The sequence below is a fragment of the Harpia harpyja genome, chromosome Z, assembly GCF_026419915.1.
Source record: "Harpia harpyja isolate bHarHar1 chromosome Z, bHarHar1 primary haplotype, whole genome shotgun sequence".
Classification (NCBI taxonomy): Eukaryota; Metazoa; Chordata; class Aves; order Accipitriformes; family Accipitridae; genus Harpia; species Harpia harpyja.
Window position 1 is genome coordinate 113447872 of NC_068969.1, and position 27655 is coordinate 113475526.

Here is a 27655-nt window from a genome sequence, read left to right on the forward strand (position 1 = left end):
TCCGAGCTGGGGAACCCAGAGCCACATGCACCGAAATCAGCCCTAAGGAGCCCAAACCTTGACCCTACCTGGGTGCTACCCACGCGGGAGAGGTCCCACACAGGGCTGGGGTGGGTGCCCTCACCGCCGATCCCACGCGGTACCCACCTAGAGCAGCATCTCTCCTGCCTGCCTCATCCCCGCCACTAAAAAAGCCACTCGGCACAGCCTGGGATCAAGTGTATGTTTTTATTTTTTAATGGAACATAAACTCCTTTAGAAAAAACATTCATCTGGATGATAACACCCATAGAAAAAAACACCAATCTCGTGTTCTTTTTTTTTTTTTAATTTGGCATTTGTTATTTGCATTTATATTAAAGCAAAGTGCATCTTTCTTATTTTTTTCTCGTTTATACACATTGCACAATACATAAATAATGATGCTTATAAAACGTCTTTATATTTACAAGTAATAATATATTTATATATAACATAAAATACATTTTTTTCTTTAATAAATCTCAGGATTTTTTTAAGGAGTCCTTTTTTGTGTGTTTTATTTCCAAAGCACTACAATGCTAAAGTTCCAATGAGAATGCTCTCTTGTTCATTTAAACCTTTATATTTAGAAAAATAGCTTATGTTAAGGTCTAAACATGCTCATTGAGCTAAGAACAGTGTAAAAGTATCATACTCGTGTATGAATTCAAGAAGAAATGAAAGCACAACTGCATTTCCAGATAGGATGGTACCGGGATAACCTGATCTAAGCAGGTTACAACAGACCAACTATCGTGAACACTTTTTTCTTTTGTTTTCCCATTTGTTTTTCATTTGTTTTGTTGGTTTTGTTTTGTTTTGTTTTTTAGGCTTACGCTTCTGTCGCTTCACATCTCAGCTCAAATTATAAAGCACGGGCCATGCACGAGGTTTCTCCGCCGTTGTTTTCTCCCCTTGCATCAATCCATGACCATAAAAAAAAAGGCAGTGGAAGGATGAACACAGTGACAAGACGTGAACCCAGCAACAAGAAAAATAAAATAAAAATTTAAAGGGTGGGTAAAGACCTGGTTGGGAAGGTTTTGCACCATCCTTCGGCGGCAACGTGGGGTTAGCACCGCTGGGGAAGGGGACTTGGTGTCACCGTCACCGGGGATGGCTGGTGGCAAGGGGAAGGTGGTGCGTAAAAAATACAGGTATCTTGTTGTTTTATCCAAGAGAAGGAGCTGTAACATATAGCAAGTGGCTTCCGAATCCATCGATCACATAGGATAATCCTTTCAGAGGCGTGAAATAACTATCGTATGCGATCCATCCCCCCGCACCCTTCTCTCGCCCTTCTGAGTTATTGGTCATTCACACTTTTAAAAAATAGATATATTTATCAAAATACCCAAGGCAAAAAAATCTTTCCATAAGCTATTTCTCAAAACGGGGCAGGGGGGGGACAACAAACAAAACAAAACAAAAACAAAAAGTTTGCATGAAAAGCAAGCACTCAGAAGGAAATAATAGCAGCAAAGTAGTATAAATGTCATGAGTCCACTCTGTCTCGAGTCATCGGTTATTAAAAATAACCTCCAACCAGCACGGGCAACTGCTGATAAACTGTCTCGTGTAGCACTGGCCCCAGCCTTTCACAAAGCTGATCTGAACAGTAAATCCGGTCCATGGTTGCTGCATGAACTCATGGTCGTTGGGTCTCTGCAAGCTGTACGCCTTCTCGTAGTCAAAAGCCTTGATGGAAAAACCTGGAAACACTTTGTGAACCAACAACGTCCTGGAGTCGGGGTTGTCCAGTGTGGCCGACTTGATGAAGATGGGGTAACTGCTGCGGTTGTACACCCACACGCCGTCCACTTCCTTGGTGAGCTGGATGCCATAGCCGATCTTGCTGCGGACCTTCTGCACCAGTTGGCTTTTGTTGTCCGAGTTGAGCTGTCCGAGGCAGAAACCATTCCCCTGAGGTAGATCATAGAAGATATCCAGGGAGGGCTCTTGGACAGAGTACAGCCGACCCACACGCGTCTTCTCTTCCCAGTATGCCACCACGCACCAGTGTGACCGATCCCCCGGCTCCTGAAGAACTTGGGAATCTACAGAAGAGGAGAAGAAAAGGAAGAAAAGGTAAAACTGAGCGCCGGGGGTGGGTAATATGACCCAAAAGCGATGCAACGCCAGCAGGTCCTTGTCTGCCTGCGTCTTCATGATGCCCACAGCACAGCCACCGTTTCCAAAAGCCGTGTGTTAAGGCCACCACTAAGACCATTTAAGCTGACCCAGGTTTGGGGGATTCCCGTGCTGCTTCAGTGCCTAGCTCTGGCTGGAGTTACGGGTCCTAAATCACCAGGTCCGCCTTCAAAAGTGGCTTGAGACCCACCAGCAGCACCCGCAGCGCAGCCATCCTTCACCCAACCCATCCCTAGCACCACCTTCAGTGCCAACAGGAGATGAGATGCCCCAGCCAGCTGCATCCAGCAAGACCAAACACCCTAAAACCCCTTATTTACACCCACCAAACGATGGATCCACTTCCATAAACAACTATCTACTGCGCACAGACACCGAAAAAAACCGAGACGCTGCTAAGAAAAGCACGCTGAAGGTCACCCCATGGGACTGGAGGAGCCAAGGACTCGCCTGCTCTAGCTCATGGGGCTTTTCCTTGCCCGTAGGCAGAGCCTGGGTGATGAAGAGGATGGAGACGTCGGATAAAGCCCCGACCCGCGAGAAGCACCATCAGATGGCGGCAGGGCGGCGACCAGAAATCTGACTTCCTAACAAAAATGGCCCCAAAAAACTCCAAAAACCCCAGAGCTTCGTTCCTGTAGCCCTTCTTTCAACTCCCTTGCCCATAGCTACCCCGTGTGAGCAGCAAGGACGTGACTTAGGAGGAAAAAGCAAGTGGGGGCGGCTAAGAAACATGAAAAAGCCCCTTTTCATGACGGAGGATCCCTAGCAGCCCAGCGCTGCTCAGCAGGTAATTCCTTCCAGCCTTGGTAAGCATGTTAAGACCTGGGAACTAGTCATCTCTAGAACTGTATTTAAAAAAAGAAATATATATTAAAAAAAAAAAAAAAATCAAGCTGGGAATGCAAGTTAGTGAGCGCTACCGAAATAATCCCCTGCACCATGGGAACAGCTACGGGACCAGGGATGGTGGGTGACCCAGCACCCCAAAGCTCTCCCTCAATCACCTTGGCAGCCCCCCAAACCACCCCCCAGCATGAGCAATGGCAGCAGCATGCCGGCTGCCCTGTCCTCTATATTTTTTTGCTATTAATAAGCCAGTTTCCCCAGCGCAGGCGTTTTTCTCCCGTCTCCGAGTCGCGCTTCAAGCCCTGCACTGTGCTTTTAAAGAAAAAAAAAAAAAAAAAAGCCCAGCCACACACTTTTAATTTCCTCATTTCTATGCCAGCAAGGAAAATATTTCTCCAGTTGCTGGAGGCAGCTACTAAAAATGGGCCTGACTGTGTACGCCCCAAAATAGGACCCTCGCTCCCAGGTGAAACCGGGGATGGGGGTTCTGGCGGTGGGAGAGGGGGGGAGTCCCCGGGACAGCATCCGTCGAGGTGTGCCCCGGTTTGTCCTTCCATCTCCCCTTTTCCGTGCCTCCCAAGACTTTGTTGCGGATAACTTTACATCCTGCTGAAAGCTGGCACCGTGCGAGGGACCGAAGGGGGACAGGCTTGGCGGCTTGGGTTACCTCCTCCCTAACCCAAATGGGGTGCCCCCCACCCAAGGGTGCACCCAGTGGGGCAAGAACCCCCCCACCCAGGATGGTGTTTCCCCCACCTGCCCGGGGGATAGAGGAATTTGGGAGGAGGATGCCCAGGAGAGAGAGGAATTTGGGAGGGGGATGCTCCTGCATCCAGGGGGAAGATGCTCCCGGATCCGTCCCCATCTCGCCCACCCATCGCCCCCCCTCCGCCGCACCCTCCCCGCCGACTGCCTGCCAGCGATGCTCAGAGCTTCTTGGTTTTTTTGTTTTACAGCAGCTGAGGGAATTTTGAAGCAGCAGCCATTGAACCCTGCTGAGATTCCTATAGGTTTTCATTTATATGAACATAAAAGCATCCCTTTCAGGAGGAGGCAGGGAAAGAAAAAAAAAAAAGACTTTTTCACCTGATATTTGTGCTTGCATTAGTGAAGACCACTTAACAAGTAGCTCATTGCCGCTTACAAAGAGTTATTTAATTGCCAGCGCATTAAAAAAAAAAGAAACCTAAAAAAAAAAAAAAAGAAAACTGCCTTGGCTATGAATGAACAGACCTTTATGGAGGGCTGGAAGTTCATGAATGAATCCCACTAGGTTTTTCAATGACATGGGGTGACCAGACCTCAAGGACAAGTCTTAGGTAATCCGGGATATTTTTTTTTTTTTTAAGGAGCCAATGCCAGCACACAGTATAAATATGCCAGAGCCTCTTCCGTTTGCGGGATTCGGCTGTTGACTGGATGTCTAGTCAAAAAGCCATGAGAATATAAGGCTTGAGCTCGGATAAACAGGATCAGGCCTCCCTGCCAGCCGCCACCAAAGCTGCTTTTCATGGTTGTTGGGACCCCGGCGGAGCCTCCCTGCTCCCACCCGCCTCCCTGATTTTGGCATCTGCTGGGAAAAGGGGTGGGAAAAGCCGGTGGCATCACTCGGGCAGCAGAGGCAGGAGAGGAGGTTGCAGGAGAGGAGGAAAAATTGACGCAGAGATGTTTCCTGCAGCGATGGAGATTTTTTTTTTTTTCCCCAAAAGGCTTTTTAGGTGGCAATGACCACGGGTGTGGGCAAATGAAGCAAATAGGTGGATTTTGCCCCAAAACACCCCGCCGGGTTCATCTGGACCCACCATCCAACGCCTGTCTCCGCCTGCCGCAAACCCCCACAAAAACCCAGATACTGGGAAATTTGCAGCCACATCACCCGCAACGTATCCTCATGCGTGACAGCCCAGAAACGGCTGAGAAACGCGTTGGGATTCTTGTTTTGAGTTAAAAGCATCATTTTTATGAGCTCCTTGGAGCAAACACATCCCTTTCTAAATGCCTGGAAAATTCCCAGCAAACCGGGAGCGTTCCCATGTTCCAGCAAACAATGATAATGTTTAATGCTATAAACATCCGCACTATTATTTCATTATTAAGCATCCCTCCATTTGCTGCTATCACTGGTTTATTAGTATTTTCCATGGTTTGCATTACAGCCTGCCTAGGGGATCCAGCAGGCTTCCCCAGCGCATTGTGCAAGCTTATTGTGAGAAAAGAAAAAAAAAGAAAAAAATAACTGAAAATAAAGCAAGTCTGCCCTCAGGAATTTAGAGAATTGGTTGTATTGATCACTTATAGTTGGGTCTACGGAGAACAGCCATCTGAAGCAGAGCACCCTTCTGCATGAAAGGGAGAAATTAAGGCAATAGTTTGATACCCCAAAGTCTTTGGCGTAATATTTTTTGGAAGGTTGGTGTGGATGGTGATGAAGACGGCGATGCCCCAGCACAACCATGTTATTCAACATCACATTCCCATTGAAAAACTGGTTTTTTTCCCTATTTTTTACACCCTCCTAAAGGGCTGCCCTGACTTTTACTGGTGCATCCCTTGGAGAGGAAGGAGCGTCCTCCACAAAAGCATCATCCCAGCTTCTTCCCAACACACCAACCAGCATGAGAGGCTACGAGCCTCCCCAGCACCCGCCCTGACCCTCGTGAACACCAAGTCCTGCCCAAAATTGCTCAATAAAAGGCCACAGCCAGGATTTCTCTAGCTTCGGGTGTGCACGTGCCGCCCGTGGGCTCGGGGCACCATCCTGCTCCAGGGAGGGATGCTGCGGGACATGCTACATCCATACAGAAATCCTGGAGGATGGGACACCAGAGCAATAACCCCGCAAAATTAAAAGCTGCTGAAACCAAGGAGGTCCAGATGAAGGTGGGTATGAGAGATTCACACCACGGAAACACCCAAATTTATCAGTAACGGCCCCACGCTTGGTTCTCCCAAGCTGTGGCAGGAGGACTCGCATCTCATGTCGCTTGGAGTGGCATGAAATTTCTGGTGTGGCTTTTCTCCTCGACACATGAACACTTTTAAGATGATAAAACCGTTATCATCTGTACTTTTTCTTTCTGAGCTCTGGCAGTTTTATTAGGAGTTTGGGAAGAAAAAGTTCTTTTTTCATTCAGGAGGAACTGAAACATTTCAGCAAAATTGGATTTAAAAAAAAAAAAACAACAAACCAACACCACCACAGCTCCTGGCCAGCTTTTGGATCTCAGCCTTGTCCTGGTGCCAAGTTCATGAATGTAGAGGGGAGGTGGGCTGGGGATCTTTTGTTTTGCTTTGTTTTGTTTTGACATAGCTAAAGGTTTTCCTGTAATCAACCGACCTCTAAAGAAAACAGCAAGTTTAACACACACTGAGCTATCATCTCACCCGCCGGGACTACTCCCATCTGATCAAGTCAAGAGCTATCTAAATTGTCACTGATATCTGCGATAATAACAACTTGTCGCTGAAAATGGGAATACAACTGCGCTCCTGATTAGGTTTTTAAATGCCTGTAATTGGATCTTTCCTCAGTGGTATTAGGATTAGACGCAAATTAAATTATCCAACTGTAGAAGTGTTTCAAACTATGTATTTATACTTTTTTAAATATATGTATTTATAGATTATTCTTTTTTTTTTTAAGAGCAGCTTTGACCCAGAGCATCTTCTCATGCTCTTCCTCAATTTCTCACTATCACACCCCCTCCTCTCCCTCATTCCTCTGTGATCCCTGGGGCTGGATTTCCCACCAAACATCAACCCTGACGCAATACTCGACGTGGCATCACCTAACCTGAACCGCTAACAAAAGTCTCCTCATTTTCATAGAATCATAGAATAGTTTGGGTTGGAAGGGACCTTTAAAGGTCATCTCGTCCAACCCCCCCTGCAATGAGCGAGGACATCTTCCAGTAAATCAGGTTGATCAGGTTTTGTGGTACCTTCACCTGAGCCACCTGCGGAGGTGACACCGCACGCATGACCAATAACCCAACACAAATGGGTAAAGGCAACAGAAAAATTAATGTAGATGTCCACCAAGAAATCATAGCACCAAACGAGATATTGGTCTTATGGACCTTTCCTAGAAGGACCAGGACCCAGACGTAGGCTCCTGGGGCACCAAGGAGACCTGGAGAAGTGGCGAGATCCCTGCCTGGCTTCCCAGGAAGGCAGCTTTCTGCTGGAAAACGAGCGATGTGGGCACCGCCGACGAGCAGATGAACCTACGGTCCTTCCTTCTTTATCCGACAGCACACACAGAGGGCATCTGTGCTTAAAAAAAAATTGGCTGGACTGATGTCAGCACAACGTGTCGTCTGGCCAGGGCCGAAGCTGAGACCAAGCTCAGCACGTCTCGCGCCCGGTAATCTCTCTTGGCTGACCTTAAGCGGCATTTGCGAGCCCGGAGCAGAGCCACGGCCCCATCTTCTCCTGCTCGTCGAGATGGAAGAGATGGAGATGCAAACCCCTGAGCTTTTTATGGGTTTTTGCGTGCTCTTCTTGAGGGTCCTCAGGGCAGCTCGGGGCACTCCAGTTGCGGTTTTGCCCCTCGTGTTACTGGCAAATGCTGTTTCTGCAGGATCTCAGGAAAAACACGCCCCTCAACTCTTACTCGAGAAGCGAACAGGCATTATTACATCAAGGTGAGGAGAACACCGAGCATGACGTGCAACCACGCAGCTCATCAAAGCAAATCAAAACGGGCACCAAAAAGGGAAATTTTACTTCCTTTCTAGTCTCTTGGGTGATTTACAGGCTACTTGGACGGGGGAACAAACAAAAAAAACCCCAAGAAAAATCCTTCAAAGCCAGATTTCCAGGTATGCTTTGCAAAAGCAAAGAAAAAAAATCCAAATTAAAGGATATATCCTGCTGCAGAAAAGGGTCTTTGTGCCTTTAACGGAGTTTGTGGGCAGCCTGGAGACACCACCCACGGCAATATTTGCCCCAACCCTTTTATATCTCCCTGCACACAAGGCCTAGACAGCTTCACCTTCCTCACCCTCCCCCTGCTTTTGATGGCTGGGATGATTTCTGAAAGGCTAATTTAGAGGATGGTCATGTGTTAAGCTCCTGTTGTTTGCAGAGAAAATAAACCCTTACCTACGGCAGGGATGCCACCACCCAAGCTGGCCCATGGGGTCCCTCCACCGCGCCAACACAAGAGCCCCCAAAGAGCTGGGACAGTCAGTCATGTCAACACATGCTTAGGGAGCCCTTAATCTGTGGATTATTGACACGATAGACCATAACATCTCTTTAGGAGCCATTACAGCCCATCATGTCAGTAGGTACTTATGGAGTCCTTAATCCGTGGATTGACAGGCTAGACCATAAATTTGTGTCTATGTCTAATTAGGCAGCTCTTATTACTCAACGTACACAGTAGTCATGCAGGCTAAAGAGCCTTAAGATTATTTCTTTAATTTACTAACAAGTTGTCCACCCAATCACTGAAATGGCTCCTCGCTCCCAGCAAAGTAAGTCAACCTTGCACGAAAATAAACGTCCACCTGAGTTTCCCCCCCCAAGGCTTCAGTTTGCTGAAGTTTTCAAAGGGCTGGTAATCCAGAAGCGGAGATGTTGCCAACAGATTTGAAACCTTGCGAGTCTGATGGGGAGACAGAGGATAAAATCTGGCAGAAGCCGTGAGGGGAAGGAGCCTGGGGTCTCCCGATATTTGTAATTAGGGCTTCGGTTCACTCACGTTAGCGGCAACCTACAAGCTTGGGAGGGCTCTGCTCGGTCCCCTGGTGACCCAACCAAGAACTTCCATCGCCTTCACCATGGCTGGGAAACCCTCTTGTGAAATCAGGACAAAAACGAGGTCGGGTTAGACAGTGGGTAGAGATGACTGATCCCTGAGGACATTCCCTAAGGTTCCCAACCCAACTTGGTGGCACCTTGAGTCAACCTTCTCCCAGCCTGGGACTCAGCCCTGACCTTTTGAGGGTTAATTCAGGGATGGGACACAAAAGCAAGAAAACAAACCGAGAAAGGGTCCCTGCCAGCATGTTGTGGCAGACCTACAAAGCCTCAGGAGCGGGCGCCAGTATGGCAAACGCCAAGGCTGGCCCAGGAGGGATGTCCAAGAGAAATATAGGGTGACCAATATACACGTGTGAAGGAAGCCCAGCTCCCCGATGTCCCCTGCATCGAAGGACGGCAAAGAAAGAACCAAAGTGAAACTGCTGAGTTCATGGAGTCCACCAAACCAGAAATTTGATTCATAAACATCCTATTAGTCACTGCTACTGTCTAATTACGGTGATTAATCAATTACCACGGCTAAAAACGACTCGAGAAGAGACGAACCTTTTTTTGCACCCATTTTCTTTAAAAGCCAAGCAAGGCTGCAGCTACAAGGAGGGAGAAAAAAAATACGCAGGCACACACCAAAAATGCCTGTCTGCCTGTCTCCAGCGGTTAGAGAGGAGCCAGCTGACTCCAGTTTCCTCCGTACCAGGCTTCGGGCCTCATCAGCCATGCAAATTATAGAGTACCGTGCTGTCTGAAGGCCGAATTTCGACTCGGCTTAGAGAAAAGCCTTAGAGGAAGGGTGGGGATGAAGAAGCCAGCCAAATCCATTCATAATATTTACAGTAAATGGGCCTCTTTGCTGTTGTTTAGTATACAGTCAGTCTAATTATTTTTGAAGTTTTAATTTAAAGAACCTTCTTTATCTGCCTCTCCTCCTGCACTCCTCAAAGGTGTGGGAAAACTTTTCCCTTGTTTCAAAAAAGCAGTAGGACGGGAATCCCTTCCCCAAGCTCCAACCCGGCGGCCAGGTAGGACAAAGGGACGCTTCAAGAGGGGAGACCCTTCCAGAGGGATGCTCCCAACATCCATGAGGATTTTAAGACCCCCAGGCCACCCAGATAGGCATGACGGCATGCAGGTCCACACGGAAAAAACCCCAGAAATCCTATTTTTGCTGCACGTGTCCCCGTTGCTGTTCTCCTGTGCTGGTGGGGATGTCCTGGGAGGATTTGCTGGCTCGGGAGGTGTTGCAAGATGCTCCGCAGCCCCGTGCACCCTCCGACCTCCTCCCCCGCCTTGATAGCAACCCAGAATAATCGCGTTTTAATGCCAATCAGCCAAGAGGCTCCTCTGGAAAACCCAGGGAGCCCAAGCCAGCATTCATGAGATGCTGCCACACAACCACCAAGAGACTGGGGGTTGGTACCAGCCCCAGCTCCCCGAGACGAGCCAACACCTCCGTGCTTCGTCCTCAGCAGCTACCAAGACACACCTCTTCTCCACCCATACCCAACCCAGATCTCAACCAGAAACCTTCCAAGAAGGAGAAACCAGCACACAAAGGGCTCCTGACTTACGACGACACCAATCAGACCCGAGGATGAGCTTGCCAAAATATTTCTCCCGGCTTGGGTTGTGCTGGAGGTTCCCGTGACAGCATCCTGCCCATCGCCCTCAGCGCGGGGATAAATCACCGACGCGGATGCTGAAGCCACCAGAGGCCACCAGGCCATGCCACCCCCTCTCAACGCGGCCACCGAGCTGGGTTTTAGAGGATGAAGACCTTTTGCAATTAAAAATAAAGCTCCGCTGTTGCAAGGGGAGGAGGTCGCCTGGTACCCGGTGATGCCCCGGGGAGGACAGGGATACAGCCCCCAGGAAAGCCGCAGCTCTCCACTGACAACATGTAGCTATGTGGGTTACACGTTAAAAACCTTGTAAAGACCTTAATAAAACCTGAAGCAGAGCAGTCTAGGATTTCCAAACGGATACCTAATACACAGATGTGTGTTAGGATTTTTTTTTTTCCCCCCTAACTGCATTCCACGCACACACGCAGCATCGCTGCCGCTCTCGTTTCAATACCAAAAAAAAAAGCCTCTCCCCGCAGCACACTGACCTAGAATTCTCCCCAAAGACTAAAAACAGACGTAAATATATGTTCCCCCCCCTTCCAAAAAAAAGAAGCCACCTCCCCCAGCTCCCTTTCCCAGAGCAGCATCCCTCACAGGGATGTAAACCCATGGAAAAAGCAGGGTTGGAACAAAAGTCCTTTTCACGCTCGTCGTGCCCCGCTCCGTAACAATTATGAAAACTGTTTAGCTGGGCTGGCATTTGGAGCATTTACTGCATTCCTGCCAATAAATTCCAGTCCCGGATCCGATGGAAAAGGCTCCCCCCCCTTTCCCCTCCCTCCTTTGCCTTCATTCCTCCTGGCTTTCTTTACAACCTAATACCCTGTCGACGCGGGGCCAGGGCCTACTTAGGGGGAAAAAAAAACACCCAGCGCCAGACTGGAGACAGCATGCAGACTGAAAAAGTTAATCATTACTTCTGTCTGCCTTCATAATCTAATCACGCCTATTCCTAAGAGCAGGCGGCAAAGCACGCTCGTGTACAGGCAGGGTCGCCGCCCAGGGACGGACGCACGGACCGATGGACGGACGGACGGACGGCATCAGTCCCTACCCGGGTCGGGGGCAAGCAAGGGATGGACGGATGGACGGCGTTTGGATGGAGTTCACAAGCCTGGCCACGCACACACCCCTCCCCTCACCTCTCACTTTGCTCTGGATTAATAACGCTTAGCAATTACAGAGAATATTACATTCATTAAGTAATTAACCCTCCCGGCGCTCGGCGGAGTTGGCACCCCCCTTTTGCAGACGGAGGCCGGCAGAAGTTTGCCCCGGGCTATAAAACGGGGCAGGTCGGCAGCACCCAGATTAAAAAAAAAAAAAAAAAAACAACAAAAAAAAAAAACCCCAGAAAGCTCCTTGTGCTCATCCCACCCCGCTTTCGGTGGCAGCGGCAGAGCCCTGTCCCAGGCGGGGACCACTCCACAGCCGGGGTGGCATCACCAAGACCCAGCAGCATCCTCCCACAGGGACAAAGTCCAGCGGATTTGGGACATCGCGGAGACCCAGCAGCATCCTCCCATGGGGATGAAGCCCAGGGGATTTGGGACGTCACCAAGACCCAGCAGCATCCTCCCATGGGGACAAAGCCCAGGGGATTTGGGACGTCACCAAGACCCAGACACATCCTCCCATGGGGACAAAGCCCAGGGAATTTGGGACATCACCAAGACCCAACGGCATCCTCCCATGGGGACAAAGCCCAGGGGATTTGGAGCTCAGCACCGCTGCTTGGCAAACCCAGCACCACGCCGCCTGCTCCAGAAAATAACCATGGTGCAACATCTCAGGTGTGTCACAGCTTCGTGCTCTTGACACCCGGGATACATTTTCCATGCTCGGCTGTGACAAAGAACAGGAAAACTATGGGCCTCTGCATATGAAGATTTATGGGTTTGTTTCTTATAATGAGCTAAAAAGTCTCAGCCCGGCTTCCAAAGAAAATGAATTCATCAGTTCAAACACAGTGATGTAACTTCAGGCTCCCAACTCCTTTTCCAAATAAAACTCCTGCTATTTGATTTCTGCTCGAAGGATGATTTTATGGAGTTATTTACTCCATCCGCTCTGCCCAGGAAGGTGCTGCCGGAGCCCAGCCACGGGGTCACCAGCAGCCGTCCCGCGTGGGCGACCAGCACCCCATCTCACGGTTTAATTCCTCAACTATTTTGCTATTTTCCCTGCTTTTCTACTCAAAACCTCACCTTGCACACCAACGTGCAAACAGACACACAACCCCTCCAGTATTATTTTGCAACACCTGCCATGGAGGGTGCTCCCCTCGGCAGCGATGCCCGGCAATTTTTAGCATCTATAAATTCGACCCACCAGTTTCTGTCACCAAAAATCACCGGATCCGGAGCCAACTTCACCTGTTGTAAAAGCAAAGGATGTGTGAACTCTCACCACCTTCCCAACACCTGAGTTTCTCCAATGCAAAGACAGCTCTTACTGTTGCAATTTTGGTGGCTCTACCAACGAAATCTATTCAACCTATATATATATATACGCACACACACACATATATATATGTTATATATAATTATATATATATAATATATTCAACCTATATATAATTATATATACAATATATTCATTACATATTTAATACATCCTACATATTATATATAATTACACATATTCAATATATTGAATATATTTGAGATATATATATTCAATCTATACCTATATATAGGTTGAATTGATTTTGTTGAATATATACCCGTCTACAGCCTTGCTTATTGTGAACACATATAGGTACATATTTGCAACAAGGCTTAACAGCCTGAGTGGTTCCGAGTTATTCATTTAATGCCCAAATTTGCCTTTCCACCTGCTCAGGTATTCAGGGAAAAGCCAGGAAAGCCCACGGGAGCCAAGACTTCACCCCAAAGACGGCTCGCCAAAACCCAGCACCCCACTGGGCGTTACTTCATCCCTGAGGGAGGATGAGGAAGGACCACAGAGCCGGGTACCAGCCATTGCACATGGACGAGCATCACCAAAAGCATCACTGGGATTTCCTGCAACCACCCCACCGGGCATCTTACTTCATCCCTGAGGGAGGATGAGGAAGGACCACAGAGCCGGGTACCTGCCATCGCGCACGGAGGAGCATCACTGGGAGCATCACCGGGACCTCCTGCAACCACCCCGGGGTTCTTCAGCGTTGCCGGCACAACCCAACCGGGGAGCTGAAGCCGGGAGGTTTTTTATGCAGCGAGGTTAAAAGGGTAGAGAAGGGCTGAGCCAGCTCTTACAGGGTGTTTTTTTTTTTTTTTTTCTTTTTCCCCTTGCAAGTTAAAACCAAGATAATGACACTGGGTGGGGACCAATTTGAAGGGCTGAGCAGCCAAACCAAAATTAGTCTCCCGGCCAAGAGCTTCCTAGGCCTCACAGTTTGGGGAAGGAAGCTGAGAAAAGGCATGAAAAAAAAAAAAAAAAAGATTCCTCGGGAAGCTCGAGCGTCGCGCTCAAGCAAAGGTGACCCTGCTAGTCAAATATTTTTCGACATAATAAAAATAAAATCAAGTACTGGAGCAGCCTCCCTCGGAAAAGCGGGGCCCATGGAATGGTTTTTTTTCTCCTTTTCTCTCTCCTCCTCCCCCAGCACTTTCTTTGCTTTCACTAATAACTATGTTTTCTTGTATTTTTTTTTCTTGGCTCTTTCCTCATAAAAGACTGATGTAATTTCCTGTCTTGTCCCAATGTTTCCTGTTAATTAACAGGGTGAAAGTTATCATCACGTATTTAAATGGCTACCCAAAAGAGGGGAGGGGAAAAATCCAAGGGAAAAATAAAAAGGAAAATAAAAAAAAGAAAGGGGAGAGAAGGGCTGGCTGTTAGCAAACACCACATCACATCCCCAGTAGCACAAACTCCCCTGGAAAAAGGATCTGAGGACTTGAGCCCATTGGCAAAGACCCCCCAAGGGTGGCTCCTGCGGCAGGTCCGTGCACAGGGGATGCGAGCCCCCACCCTGCCCTGGAAGGGGATGGAAAATCCCTGCAACGCTTGCCCAGAAAAGCTCTTTTCTCAAAAAGAAGAAAAAGAAAAAGAAGAAAGAAAAAAGAAAGAAAGAAAAAGAAAGGAAAAGAAAGAAAGGAAAAGAAAGAAAAAGAAAGAAAGAAAAAGAAAAAGAAAAAGAAAAAAAAAGAAAAAGAAAAAGAAAAAGAAAAAGAAAAAGAAAAAGAAAAAGAAAAAGAAAAAGAAAAAGAAAAAGAAAAAGAAAAAGAAAAAGAAAGGAGAGAGAGAAAGAAAGAAAGAAAAAGAAAAAGAAAAAGAAAGAAAAAGAGAGAGAAAGAGAAAGAAAAAGAAAAAGAAAGAAAAAGAAAAAGAAAAAGAAAGGAGAGAGAGAAAGAAAAAGAAAGAAAAAGAAAAAGAAAAAGAGAGAGAAAGAAAGAAAAAGAAAAAGAAAGAAAAAGAAGAAAAAGAAAAAAAAGAGAAAAAAGAAGAAGAGATAAAAGAAAAAAGAAGAAAAAAGAAAAAAGAAAAAGAAAAAGGTAAATAAATAAATAAAATAAAATAAACTGCAGAGAAAGAGGCAGCCGGCAACACCCAAGATGCTGCTTTTCTTGAAAGAAGTAGTTAAAAAATTAAAAAAAAAAAACAAAACCCAACCAAAACCAAGGGGCTAATCCAAAGCCAGCGGGCGGAAATCCTGCGAGACGCCGAGCTCCTTCCCTTCCCCGACCTCAGCCCCGTGCAGGATCAGGCCGCTCGCTTCTCCGTGCCCTCCCGTTCCTCAACAGCAGCCGTGACGCAGCCGGTACCCCGGCGGCACCGGAGCCAAGCCGGCGGCTTCGGCACGCCGACGGGGGTTGAAAACAAAGCGATTTAGGCAAAAAGCGAGGGTGGTTAGAACAGAGACCGTGCCTCAGCGGTTAATAATATCTCCGTGCTGAAAATAAACTGGAAAGGAAGCTCCTTTGTGACAGTAGGCAGGCGGCCAGCCTGCGGCGTGGGTCATTCAAGCCGGCCGGGGACGGCGGTGGGGCTGGCACCCACCCGCGCCAGGCTCTGGCCAGCACCCCCCGCCCAGCCCATCGCCCTCCCAAAGCACCCAGTTAAGGCTGGGGGGGATGCTCCATACACCCCGGGTTTCCCCCGTGCCCCCCAAAATGGGTTCGCACCCCGTTCTAACCCAGCGTCGACGTTTACGGTCTTGGCCGCCGCGGTTAGAAATAGGCATCCCCCCCCCATGCCGGCGGCGGGGAAATGCATGTGGTTAATGTTACTGGTTCCTCCAGCGTAAGTGATACCCGCTGGCAGACAGCGGGGATGGAAACGATGCAGCCCGCATCCCTGCCAGCCCGGGGCTGCTCCTCTACGAGTGTTTTTGTCCCACCGAGTTTTAAATGTCCCCAACGATCAAGTTGCCGGCGCTCATCGGGACATCTTCTGCGAGCAGCGCATGGTTTGAATTGACACCTAACTTCCAAAATTCACCTTTTTCTCTGCCTCCCTAAAAAGCGCCAGGTTGCGGGATAAAACCCGAGCGGTCCCCATCGTGGTCCCCGCCACGAAGGACTCGCTGGCGGTGGGGTCGTCTTCTGCGTTTTATCGTCAACTGCTGTCAAGGCGCCGTTTGGTTGGGAAAATCCGTTGGCGGCCGGCAAAATGGGTTTAATGGAGCTGTACAGGGATGGACTGGAACACCCGGCCTTTAATGGGGGGAGCACTTTGCCATCGGGTTTTTTTTAAAACCCATCCTCGAAGAGTATCTAGGAAAGGATCAGAGGGCTCTGGAAGACTTGAAATTAATTATTAAATGGGTCCTATTTGCTTGGGGGGGGGCGGATTTTAAGTAGCTAAGAGCCAGGAGGACGATGCCCCCAGCATCCCCACAGCAGCACGGGGGCTATCCCGACCGTGTCCCCGGGGGGGGTCCCCACAGGGCGAAAACCTCCTTAAAAAAGAAAAAAAAAACCAAAAACCCCCCAAAAACCCACGGGGCCGAAGGAGCCGGAGCGGGCGGCCAAGCCAAGAGCCCCGGGGTCGGTGCCAAGCGCCGGCTCCCTCCTCCCCGCCGGCCACGGTCAGATGATGTGCGAGGCGAGCCGGGAGGCTCCTAGCCTGGCAGGCAGCCTGCTTTGCTCCAGAGGCTCCAGTGCTGTCATCTTGGCGTTAACCCCTGATAACCTTGTCCTTTCCAGGACGGGACGGTGTTTTTTTAGGTAAGCGGGGTAGGGGGTCGTGGATCCAACGAGGCTGGGAAGGAACGAGTGCGATGCCCTGCGATGCTCAAAGCAAATTAAAAAAAAAAAAAAAAAAATATAAAAAGGACGTATGCTCAAAAATAAACTGAGAAGAAGTGACTTTGGAAAAAAAAAAAAAAAAATTCCCAAGCAATTGTTTATCCCTGGGACAAATATACAATCCTAGTTCCACAGGAAGATGTCTCAATTTCAGATTATAATAGGATGCCAATTTGTAAATAAAGGCATTTCACAGGAGGTTATAAACTCTGTACGAGAGGGAGGTGGGAGGAGGGGGGAAATGGGAAAACACAGGCAGGACTCTGCCGGAGAAACCGTGTGGGATCCTGTTTACATGGTGGGGGGGGGAAGCGATGGGAAGCCGCTTCGGGGGGCGAATAGCTCCGGATTTGGACAAGGTGCTTCTTCCCCGGCGAGCAGATACCAGCGGGGATCAGAGGCATAGTGAAACATTCCCAGCCTGCTCACGATTTCGGAATGAAATGTCACTCAGCCAAGCGGTCCCTTAAACCAGACGAGGTCCCACCGCCGGGAGAGGCGGAGCGGGGAGCGATGCTGATGCTTCTCCCACCTCCCGTGGTCTTTTCCCATCTTTTCGGTGCAGAGGAGTCAGAAGGGAGAAACTGAGGCTGCGCTTGCCCCAGAAGAGCCTTGCAGGTCTCCCAGCCTCAAGCCTTGCAGAGCCGTGGTCCAGCACCCACCAAGCATCGTCACTCAACGTCCACTGGCTCCAGGAGACCCTGGGATGCTTCCAGAGTCGGGGCAAGTCAACAGGACTGGGCTGAAATCTGGGTAAATTCTTGATTTGGTATTTTACGAATAACCCCTATAAATAAAAAAGCAGTGGAGGTAGCAAGAACACAAGCCAGCTCATCTTGCTTTCCCTCTCTGATGGCCTTGGAGAGCTTCGCTTTGCCAGCAGGTCCAGCACCATTCATCCATCCTGCAGGAGAACCACCTTCTCACCCACCATGGGCACCACAACCTTCCATCAGCCAAAAGCCACCAGTCCCACGCCACGTACAGGTCAAGAGGAAGACGTCCAGGGCTGGGTGGAGAGCATCCCATGGAGACCCAGCACCAACACCATCAAGCACCATCAGCTCACTTCTACCCTCGGAGCAGAGCTCCTCCGTGGGTCGTACGGGAATTCGGCTCTCACCGATCAGATGCCACCGGACCACGGGCCGGTAACCTCCAGGTTCTCCAAGCATGGCTTTGCTTGTTTGAAAGAAGAGTCATAACCAAACACACCTGCTGAGAACGAGTCAGCTCAAAATACAGGAAAAAACACCCTCTGTCTCCTATTTACAGAAATTACTTTTATCTCCAATGGGGTATTTTTGCTCTCTTCTTTAACCACGTCAAGGATAGAAAGGATCTGGACTGGTAATACCTGAGCACTCTCGGTGGGAGACACCATGAGCGAGGAGAACTGACCTACCCACAGAGCCACCACCGATAAAAACAGATATAAGAAAATACATAAAGGCAAGAATATGGAAGTGAGAGCCAGCGCCTCGGCGGGAGCGAGGGGTGCATCAGCTGGAGAAGGGGATGGCTGGGGACGAGACAGCAGAGGTGGGGTGAGAAGAAGACACCAGCACGGCGTGAAGGACTACTCAATATCGCATTCCTGGGCCAGAAAGGAGAACAGAAAGAGGAGGGAGGGCAAGAGCGGCTCAGATCAGTTATCGCACGGGGAAAACACTCCCCATACATCCCCCCCGGCCATGCCGCTCCCCCTCCCACATCCTCCAGTGCCTCTGGTATCCATCAATGAAACTGCCTTCGGCCTCCAGAAGGAGATTGCGACCCCGGCGGTGGCCGGACCTGAGACTCCTCATCATCAAAGAATCCTCACGGAGAGCTGCAAGGGCGCTCGCTTCGCTCCCCTTTTTAATGCTCCTCCTGCCACCGTCATCTCAACCCCCCCATGCAGTTTCCCTGCCAGAGTAGCTGTGAACCCCAGGCTGGCCCCATTCCCAAATTCTCGGTGCTGAGAGGGAGATCTGCCTCACTAAATCCTACCCTTCCAGCTTCGAGACGTTAAAACAGGTCTACTGACTTGGAACACCGCTACCACACCAGCATCCACCGCCCATCGCTGGTGGCCGAAGCCTAACCTGCCCACGATGCTACAGGAACCCACCACCACCATCCACCCATGGTATCTTCCACAGCCTCCTGCTCCAAATCTACTAAAATTGGGGGTTTTTTTGCTTTTCTTAAAGCCGTCCTTTCATCAAGCAACCGCAAATCCAGTGCGTACAGCCCTGGTCCGGAGGGGATGAGGGATGCTGGATTCTCCACCTGGCATCACCGATCCCTAGCTGCCCAAACTTACAGATAAGACCAAGCCGAAGCGCTCCCCACGTACCCCGCCAATAACTCATTAAAGCCCTCTTCAAATACACCCTTCTGCTAACTAAAATATGCAGAGGGGTTAGAAAAAAGAAGAAAGTGAGCTTTGGAGGATTGCTGCAAAGTGCGTTTATTTTCCTTTCTCCACTGGGTCTCTCCAGTTGGGAATTTTCAGCGCTGCACTTCTGCACGCGGAAGGGAGATGCCAGTAAATCAGAGCAAATTCAAAACAAATGCTCTTTCATGTGGAGGCATTCGGCTTTGTTTCAGGGCTTGGGTAGCTAACCGTATCCCTTCATGAGTCAACTCTCCTATCAGCTCCTCATTAAACTAAATGGCTACAATTACATTTGGGGAGGAAAAAAGAGCGGTTAATGATCGTAAAAGGTTCTGTTTCCAGGCTTTGAGGGGGGGAACCTTTGATAAGGAAGACAAAAAAAAATACCCACCCAACCCCAATCCAATGAAATAATAAAAATATAATAAGTGAAAAAAAAAAAAAAAAAAGCCTTTTCAGGGGGGAACGTGCTTTCTTTTGGGGAGGAGGGTCTACTAAGGAGCTGGGGCTCCCCTTCCCGCAGCCCTTCGGGAGGCACCGGGAACGAGCCGTGTTATTTCCTGCAGCCCAAGCCCCCACCTCCCGCCTTCCCTTCGGGAGCAGAGCAGCCAGACGAGATGTTATCAATAGGCTGAACCTTACAGAAAGCCCCCTTTTAAAAGCGAGTACTTCCTCTGCTTATTTCATGTGGTATCCTGTGGAACTGAACTCTCTCCTCCCCTCCGCAACGGGTGTATTTCAGGAGGAAAAAGGAAAAAAAAAAAAAAAAAAGGATCTAACAACATCCTTATTGTGTTGTTTTGCTTCTTGTCTTTTTTCTTCTTACAGCCTCTTTTTTTTTCTTCCCTAAAGCTATAGGCTCCAATAGCAAAAAAATAAAGAAAAACCCCAAAGACTTCTGCATTTAAAAAAAAAAAAAAACCAGCAGCGACAAGTTTCTCTGTTCCCTCTCCCCCTCCGTTTGATTAATTCTCATTAGGGCCTTTGAACAAACAATATGCTCCCCTCTCAAATAACAGACAGGGTATATATTACACCCAAAGAAAAACAAACAAGGCTCACTTAAAGACATCCACACCAAACGCAATTCCTGGAGAGAGGCAGGGGCAGATGCACACGCGCGTGCGGCCGCCGCCGACCTATTTCTGAAATTCCAGTTTCAGGGCCATGAATAAATCATAAATCAGGGAGACATCCCCACAAAGGGAAGCACCTTCAAACATCAGCGAGTACACGCAGGTACATGGTTTCAGACACTTTAATCCTGGTTGAGACGGAGCCCAGCCACAGCGTCGGCAGGGCCGGGCTGGGAGATGAGGTGTTGGAGACATCACACCTTGGAAAAGGTGTTGGGAGTTGGACTAGATGACCATTCAAAGGTCCCTTCCAAGCCAAAGCATTCTGTGAAAAGCCCAAGAAGGGCGGGGGAACCGCACTCCGAACCCCCATCCCGTAACGGCACCTGGAGGCTGAAGGAGATTGGCGAACGGGAAAACGAGGGAAAAGCACAGAATATCTCAAGTTGGAAGGGACCCGTAGGGATCACCGAGTCCAACTCCCTCTGCAAAAAACAGGGTCACCTTTCCTCCCCGGGCACCACGGGCCTCACATGTGAGATGTGGGATGCCGGTTACCCCGCCAGGAGCAAAGCCCAAAGCCTGGCTCTCGTCCCAGAGACAAGAGGTGCCACCACCACCACCAAGCCAAGGAGAGCTTGACGTCGAATCCTTCTGCAAGGCACGACCGCACCTGCTCCGATAATCCACGCATCCGAACGAACGGGTGGCCGACATCGCTCAGCCTTCCCCAACACGCCTCTTCCTGCCTCGCTCCGAAAATTAATGGAGCGTTAAGGCTGGAATTCAAAGGAAATATGGGCTTTCGGGGATGGAGAACCTCGCCTGGGATTTCAACACATCCTCTGCACGAGAGGCACGCGGCTGCTACTGAAACGAAACCTAACTCCCCCTTCGAGCATGCCTTTCTCAACGACGCGCATCCCCAAAACTCCCCGGCATCACTTCGCCTTCCGTCAAGACCCTCGGTCAACGCAACCCGCGGCCAAAATCAAGGGCAACAAGAGATGTCTTACCTGAAAGCCCCCCAGGGGCTAGACAATTAGTTCCCCCTGTTTCAGTGGAGGAAGGCACAGAGTCTGGACAATCTGCTGGAGCAGAGGAAAAGAAAAAAAAAAAAATAAAAAAAATCAGTACATAGGCGGTTCTTCGCAGGCTCCCAGCATCGCCGCGAGCAGAACACACATTCCAAAGGGTTTAGCAGGAAGCGATTACTAATTGTCCGCGCAGAGACGGTAGTTCATCAAGAAGCATCCACCCTAACTCGTCGCCTCAATCAAGGCTGCGCGCTGCGCTTCATCACCAGCCAACGCTGATTATAGACCGGCAAAAATTACAGACTGGCTGCCACCTCTCCGGCCAAGTCACCGGGTAACGAGATCAAGGTTGTCGTCGTTCTGATGTAAGCAAGCTCCCAAAAATGCTTAAATCGTGGCTTTATGCACCCGATTTAGTCAACACCTGTAACTCACCGAAATGGGAACCGAAAGGGAAATGTCTCATCGCCGCCCTTTTGCGGCAAACGGTCTACGTTTGCGCTCCCCCGCTCAATTTTTGTCACCGCCAGCTGCTGGCAGATCTTACACCCCGCTGTCACCTCCGGGGACAGGTGGGCAACTGGATCTACCCCTCCATGCTCCCCCAAAGGGCAAGGGCAGGGGAAGATCGGCCGCCCCATCAGAGGTTTCTCCTCATGCCATGGAGGTGTTCGAGCTCAAGGTTTGGACCTTTCCATCCCAAGCCCGCTCCTCCAGGCGACAACAGCCACAAGCCAGCACCGATCCCCCCTGGTCCTACTGGCAAACTCCAGCTTTTCGGTCACTACCACGGGGGAGACAAGCTCAAGGACAAGCCCGAGAAGATCCGTGAAGTTCACGGAACCTTCTGGTCCTCAGCAGGTTCTCGGGGACTTTGGGTTTCATCAAATTTGGGCTCCCTGATGACATCACTTTCTTCACGGCTGTATCTCAAAGCAAGGGCCACCACCAGGAGAGCCGAGACAGTTTTCTCCTTACTGATAAAAGTCATTTTTCCAGATTTCATCCCTGAAATCCCAGTGCAAAAGAAATTCCTGTCCACATAACCTCATTTTATCAGAGTAAAGTAGAAGCCCTAACAGGAATATACAGTTTAACAGGATATACTTAATCAAACCGAAAACAATAGGGGAGGCAGGAAATGGACTTACTTGTGAAATACTGTATACGATACACTCTCTAAATGCCTTGTAGTGCTTTCTATGCTTCAAAGAAGTATGGTTTTTTATATTTTTAACCCTTTCTAACCCAGACAGAAGATTCCCCACACCCTTTCCCTGAACCGGCTTCAACTGCTTGGGCTACTACAGATGCTTTCTGAACACAGGCTGGACCACCCTGCCCTGCGCTGGGCTCCGTCTGCCCCCAGTTACAGCTCCCTGATGAGAGTCCCTCCGGGATAAAGGACATCATTTGCCTTTTCCACGTTCTCTTGCTCTAGGGATCGTACGCGACCAGGTCTTCTGTGAGCACATCGGACAGGATGGCAGGAGAGAATCCTACCCCGACTTAAAGTGCATAACCCCAGCAATGGGGTGATGCGCTTTCATGACTTCTTTACAGCCGTCGGCTCCCTCCCCGCGTCCCATCATCCAAAAGCCAGCGCCCTTCATCACTTAATTACCCTCTGAAGACTCTTCAGAGGACACAGAGCTGATGCACCTTCACTCTAGACCAAGCATGATGGCCAGGTGCAGGATAAGCCCCAAAGCAGGACCCTCCTGGGCTCTCTGCCCTACACGTGGCTGGTTTTATCCTCGCACTCTTCCCGTCACCCACAGATCTGTCAAGGGCTCTCGCTAGTAGTGGGTCCTTGGGCTTGTTTTATTTTCAGCACAAGAGAGGTCGCAGGATCAGAGGTAGGATCAAGCCGACTGCCTGGGAATCTCCTCCCAAAACTGCCTTCCCGCAATATAAAACCGTCACAGAGACATACAATTATTCCTGGTGGTCACCAGCCCAACCTTGCAAGGGGCCGAATAGATCCTGGAAGCTGCCAAACCTCCAACTCCCCAGAAAAATCGATGCTACAGGAGGGCATTGGGCTCTGCAGCGACATCTCAGTGCGTCATCCAGCACCACCATGACCAGCCACCCTGGAGCACGATGGACACAGCGACTTGCAGCCCCTTGTCGCGCTTAATGATGGGTCAAAAGATCCGCTTGAATTATTTGGGGGCACCACTATCCATCTCGCTTCCAGCACAGCCCCAGGGGGCAGCTCCTGCAGGGATACTGGGGATGCTGAGCGCCCACAAGCCTCCAGCACTGCAGAGCCAGCCTGGCCCCGCGCAAGCCACCGCCATCCATCCCTGCAACCGGCCCTTGTAAGAAGAGAGGTCCTCTCCCTGATGAATGAGCAAGCCAGCCTGGTCCTACAGCCTTCCCGCAGATAAACTGGCTGTCAAGGGCAGATCCTTCCATTCTACAGCAAGCAAACACCAGATCTATCCTAGCAGCACTCAGACCAATAGGACCATCTCACTGCCCGCAGCTCCTTGCCCATCCCTGCTTTCCTCCAGCCAGCGACACAGCCTCTCCCAACCTCCATCACCTCCAAAAAAAATGGGATCTCCATCACAATGGTTTTAACCTAAAAGAGGGGAGATTCAGACTAGATAGAAGGGAGAAATGTTTTACGATGAGGGTGGTGAGACCCTGGGAGAGGTTGCCCAGAGAGGTGGGAGATGCCCCATCCCTGGGAACATTCCAGGTCAGGTTGGACGGGGCTCTGAGCAACCTGATCTAGTGGAAGATGTCCCTGCTCATGGCAGGGGGGTTGGACGAGGTGACCTTTAAAGGTCCCTTCCCACCCAAACCATTCCGTGATTCTATGATCATGGGCACCGGCGACCGCTGCCAGAGCCCATGCTGGTCCAGGCATTCCTGTCCGTCTGCCCATACGAAGCACTTACAAGACCTAGCGCTAAATGCTTAAATATTTTTATGACCACTATCACGCTTGATGGAAAAAGCACAAGTTTCCTGCTGGATGCACGTTCCCAGCTCCACTGGCAGATGCAGCCGCCCCAGTCTAAATGGTGGGACCGTTCCCACCCGAGGTCCCAGGGGAGAAGACGGCTCACGGGCATCAGCCAGGTAAAAGGCGTCACACCTTCCCATCATCACCTACCGTCCCTCTTCCCTCTAGCCAGCCCGTGGCGAGCAATCCTCAACATCCAGCTGGGAAAATGCCGCAGGAGATGGCACCGATGCTGGGACGGGAAACCCTCGGTCCCTCCGCAGAGGAAACGCCGAGAAACCCTGAGCTTGCAAAACCCACCTGCAACAACAGACTTCCAGGCTCCGCTTGTGCCTGTCGCGGCCCCGTTAGTCAGAGTTCAGCTGCCAAGTGGATTTTTCTTTTAAAAAGGAAAAAAAAGGAGGACTTTTTGGTGAGTAACCCAGTTGTTTCTGCGTTTCCGATGGGCAGCGTTAATCACTTCCTATTGGCCGATAGGAATAACTTTTCCTTTCGAAATGGCACATTCATGTTCTGCGGCTTTTCTGTTTACACACATTTTGCTACCTTATGTCAACACTTGCTAATGAATAAATATATCACTCGGCTAACTGAAAATGAGGTCCTGGCAGAGGCAGATTGGATGTTTAAACCCTGCTAATAGATTTATCCTAACATCTTTACAGGAAACCCAAGGCAAGCTTTAACCCTTCTCTCCTGCAGCTCCGAACCCCTTCGCATCCCACGCCGGGATCATCGCTGGGTGGAAAGAAAGGCTTTCAAAGGCAGAAATGTAAAACTTTTGGGGAAGCGTTCCCCGGCAGGGACGCAGGCGAAGACGATGCCGACCTCGCCCAAACCCACCAAACCTTGCGACCCAGCGGACCCTCAGAGTCTATTAGGCAACAACCCTTCTGCATCCCAGCACGTGCTCGGGATGTTGAACCTACTCCCGATAACCCTCTTTCATTCATGAGCCCTTATCTCCTGTTTTTTCACGCCGAGGCAAAATATTTTAGTCTTCGCAACCCGACTGTTTGTTAAACAGCTTTGCTTATTTCCACAAGGCATAAAAAGACTTGTTAAGCCTTTCTGAAGAGTTTGCAGAGGGCAAAAACAACAGTCCAGCCTCCGAGGGAGTAGTGGGCAGGATGGGACCCCACAACGGTACCCCATGTGTCCAAAGCAACCTCAAGTTCAGGGTTTCTTTTAGTCCTGAGAAACTGAGGAGCGGCAATTTTACAGAAACTGCTTTTTTGGCCAATTAAAAAAAAAAAAAAAAAAAGGTATGGGTCTTCAGAAAGACATCTCTCTTTGCCTCCCTGCACCGCCGTGTCCCTCCTGCCTGCTGGGACCGAGGGACTTGACCACAGAGACCTCCGCACGCTCCAGCCAACGCTCCAGACCCACTAATCCTCGGGGAGCCAGGAGCTGCTCATCCCCCAGCACCCCCCCGTTTCCGATTCTCCCCACCTCTCCTCCTTCTTCCAGGCCGATTTATCTCACACCCGGCGAGCTCGCTGCCAACCAAGAGTTTATGCAGACAACCGCAAAAGAGCTGGTGCCAGCCTCAAATGGGCTTCTCCCCTGGCACCCTGACATTCAATTACAAGCAACAGGCATGCAAAAAAAAACAAAACAAAAAAAAAAACAAAAAAAAAAACCCAACCAACCAACTTTTCAACCCCCTTTTCCTCATTTTTTCAACCTGATGAGGCGGGATGAGGCTCCTTTAAAACCCAGACAGATTTCTACCAATTCCATTTGCCAAGGCTCAATGGGATTCCCAGCCATCAGGGAGATGCTAACCCGAGCTGTGCTGGATCCCGACCTAAATCCCTACAAATTCAGCACAGGGGTGCCGGAGCACTGCCATTTAGAAGTGGAGCCCAGGGTTTTTCCCGGCTTTCCAAGTGACTCGGAGCAGCGAAGGCCTGTGCTGCATTGCAATCCCTCCTAAAGTTTCCTGCCAGAGTTTTAGAATCCTACTTTGTGCAGAGGGTGTCTTAGATAAATGACATGTTCATTCTTCCAGGGGTATCAGGAGGCGCAGAAGCACGCAAGCAGCCCAAAAGCGAAATGCGTCGCGGCGTGACAAAAGCGGGAGACGTTTCCCCTGAGAAAGGGGCCGTTTTCCCTTTTTTTATCTGCAGTCTGCATTGAAAAAGTCCACTTACCAGTTGGTTTGAGAAAATCCATTGGATATCTGGAGTAGGGTGGAGGGGGAGACTCTGGAATTAGAAAAGTACAGAGAAAATAAAGGCAGAGCCATGAGAAAGAAAAAAAAAAAAAAAAAAAGGAAAGAAAAAAGATAGGAACTTATGATAACAGTGGCATTCTTTTAGCAAAACTGTTTGTCTTAGCTCTGGGGGTTGGAGGCAGGGCAGCGAGGCGGTGATTGCCTTGATATTTAGCTGTCAGATAAACAAAAGGGGCCGTCTGGCGCCAGTCTCCCTGCTATCTGCCGCTCGGGCTGTCTGATCGGGGCCTCCTTGGCTCGCCGGAGCCGCGGCAGCGCCGGGGCCGGCCAGCCCGCGCCAGGCGGCCCCTAATCCCCCGGCACCGAGCGGGGACGGCGGGGAGGGAGAGCAGCACCTCCCCGGGGCTTGGTTGAGGGGGGGGGGGGGGGGTCGGGGGTCTCACCCCCTCCCCTAAATAAAATAAAAAAAAATTAAAAAAAAATACATAAAGCACGGCGACGCGAAGTTTGTTGGGGGTTTTGGTTTAGTTCGATTTTTTTTTTTTCTTGGAAAAATTAAAGTTAAGCGCATCCCCCCCCCCCCCCCCCGACCACCACCTCCTCCTCCTCCATCCCCGCCGCCTACCTAGCTCGCAGAGCCGGCTGAGGTGGTGCGGGTTGCAGCAGACGAGCTCGGGGTGAGCCTTGCCGTAGGATTCACAGCAACATAACCGCTTCACTTCGGAGCAGTGGCGGAGGTCGGGCCAGCGGAACACCTTGCAGAGCAGCACCGGCAGCGGGTACCAGTGCTGACCCAACCGCGAGTCGGCCTTGGCGGGTAGCAGCAAGCACGGGGTCCGCGCCCCGCCGCGGGATTCCACGGCGTGCAGTAAGCCTTCCAGCTGCCGTTCCTTCAACCGCTTCAACACGGCGTGGGTCAGCGCCTTCAATTCCGCCTCCGCGCCCGCGGACGCCCGCCCGCCGCGGCCCGCCTTGCCCGGGCAGCACCCGCGCCCCCCGCCGCCGCCGCAGACATGCGCCCGGGCCTCGGCCGCAGCCGCCGCCGCGCCGGGTTCGCCCGCCGCCGCCTCCTCCTCCTCCTCCTCCCCGCCGGGCGCACGGCTCCGCCAAAGCCGCCGAACGAGCACCGAGCGTTTGGTCCTGAACATGCGGGACGAGAGGAGGGGCCCCCGGCTACAAAACGGGCATGTCGTCCGCCGCGCATGAAGGGGCCGGGAGCCGAGACGCGGCGGCGGCGGGCAGCGGCAGGCGGCGGCGGCGGGGCCGAGGCGGGCTGTGGCATGCGCCAGTCTCCGCGCTGGGGCCGCGGGTCCCGCCGC

The 27655-nt window shown here is 50.5% G+C and overlaps 1 protein-coding gene across 3 annotated transcripts; it reads right to left on the reverse strand.

Annotated features, from left to right (window-relative positions):
- Nucleotides 1-214: 214 nt before the first annotated feature.
- SMAD7 (SMAD family member 7) lies at nt 215-27655 on the reverse strand. Of its 3 annotated transcripts, none has more exons than XM_052778382.1 (4): nt 26962-27655; nt 26314-26367; nt 21154-21225; nt 215-2078 (listed from the first exon to the last, which is right to left on the reverse strand). In XM_052778382.1, the coding sequence occupies exons 1-4, from the start codon at nt 27482-27484 to the stop codon at nt 1540-1542; spliced, it is 1188 nt and encodes a 395-aa protein (XP_052634342.1). In that variant the 5' UTR covers nt 27485-27655; the 3' UTR covers nt 215-1539. The 3 variants fall into 3 exon arrangements, with proteins under 3 accessions (XP_052634342.1, XP_052634341.1, XP_052634343.1); XM_052778381.1 differs by having other exon boundaries at nt 21154-21228; XM_052778383.1 differs by lacking the exon at nt 21154-21225.

Coding starts and splice junctions, on each gene's coding strand:
- SMAD7 (XM_052778381.1), bottom strand. CDS start 27,484: ATGTTCAGGACCAAACGCTCGGTGCTCGTTCGGCGGCTTTGGCGGAGC. Junction 21,229..26,313: donor GGATTTTCTCAAACCAACTG/GTAAGTGGACTT, acceptor CCTCTGCTCCAG/CAGATTGTCCAGACTCTGTG. Junction 2,079..21,153: donor AGCCCCTGGGGGGCTTTCAG/GTAAGACATCTC, acceptor CCTCTTCTGTAG/ATTCCCAAGTTCTTCAGGAG.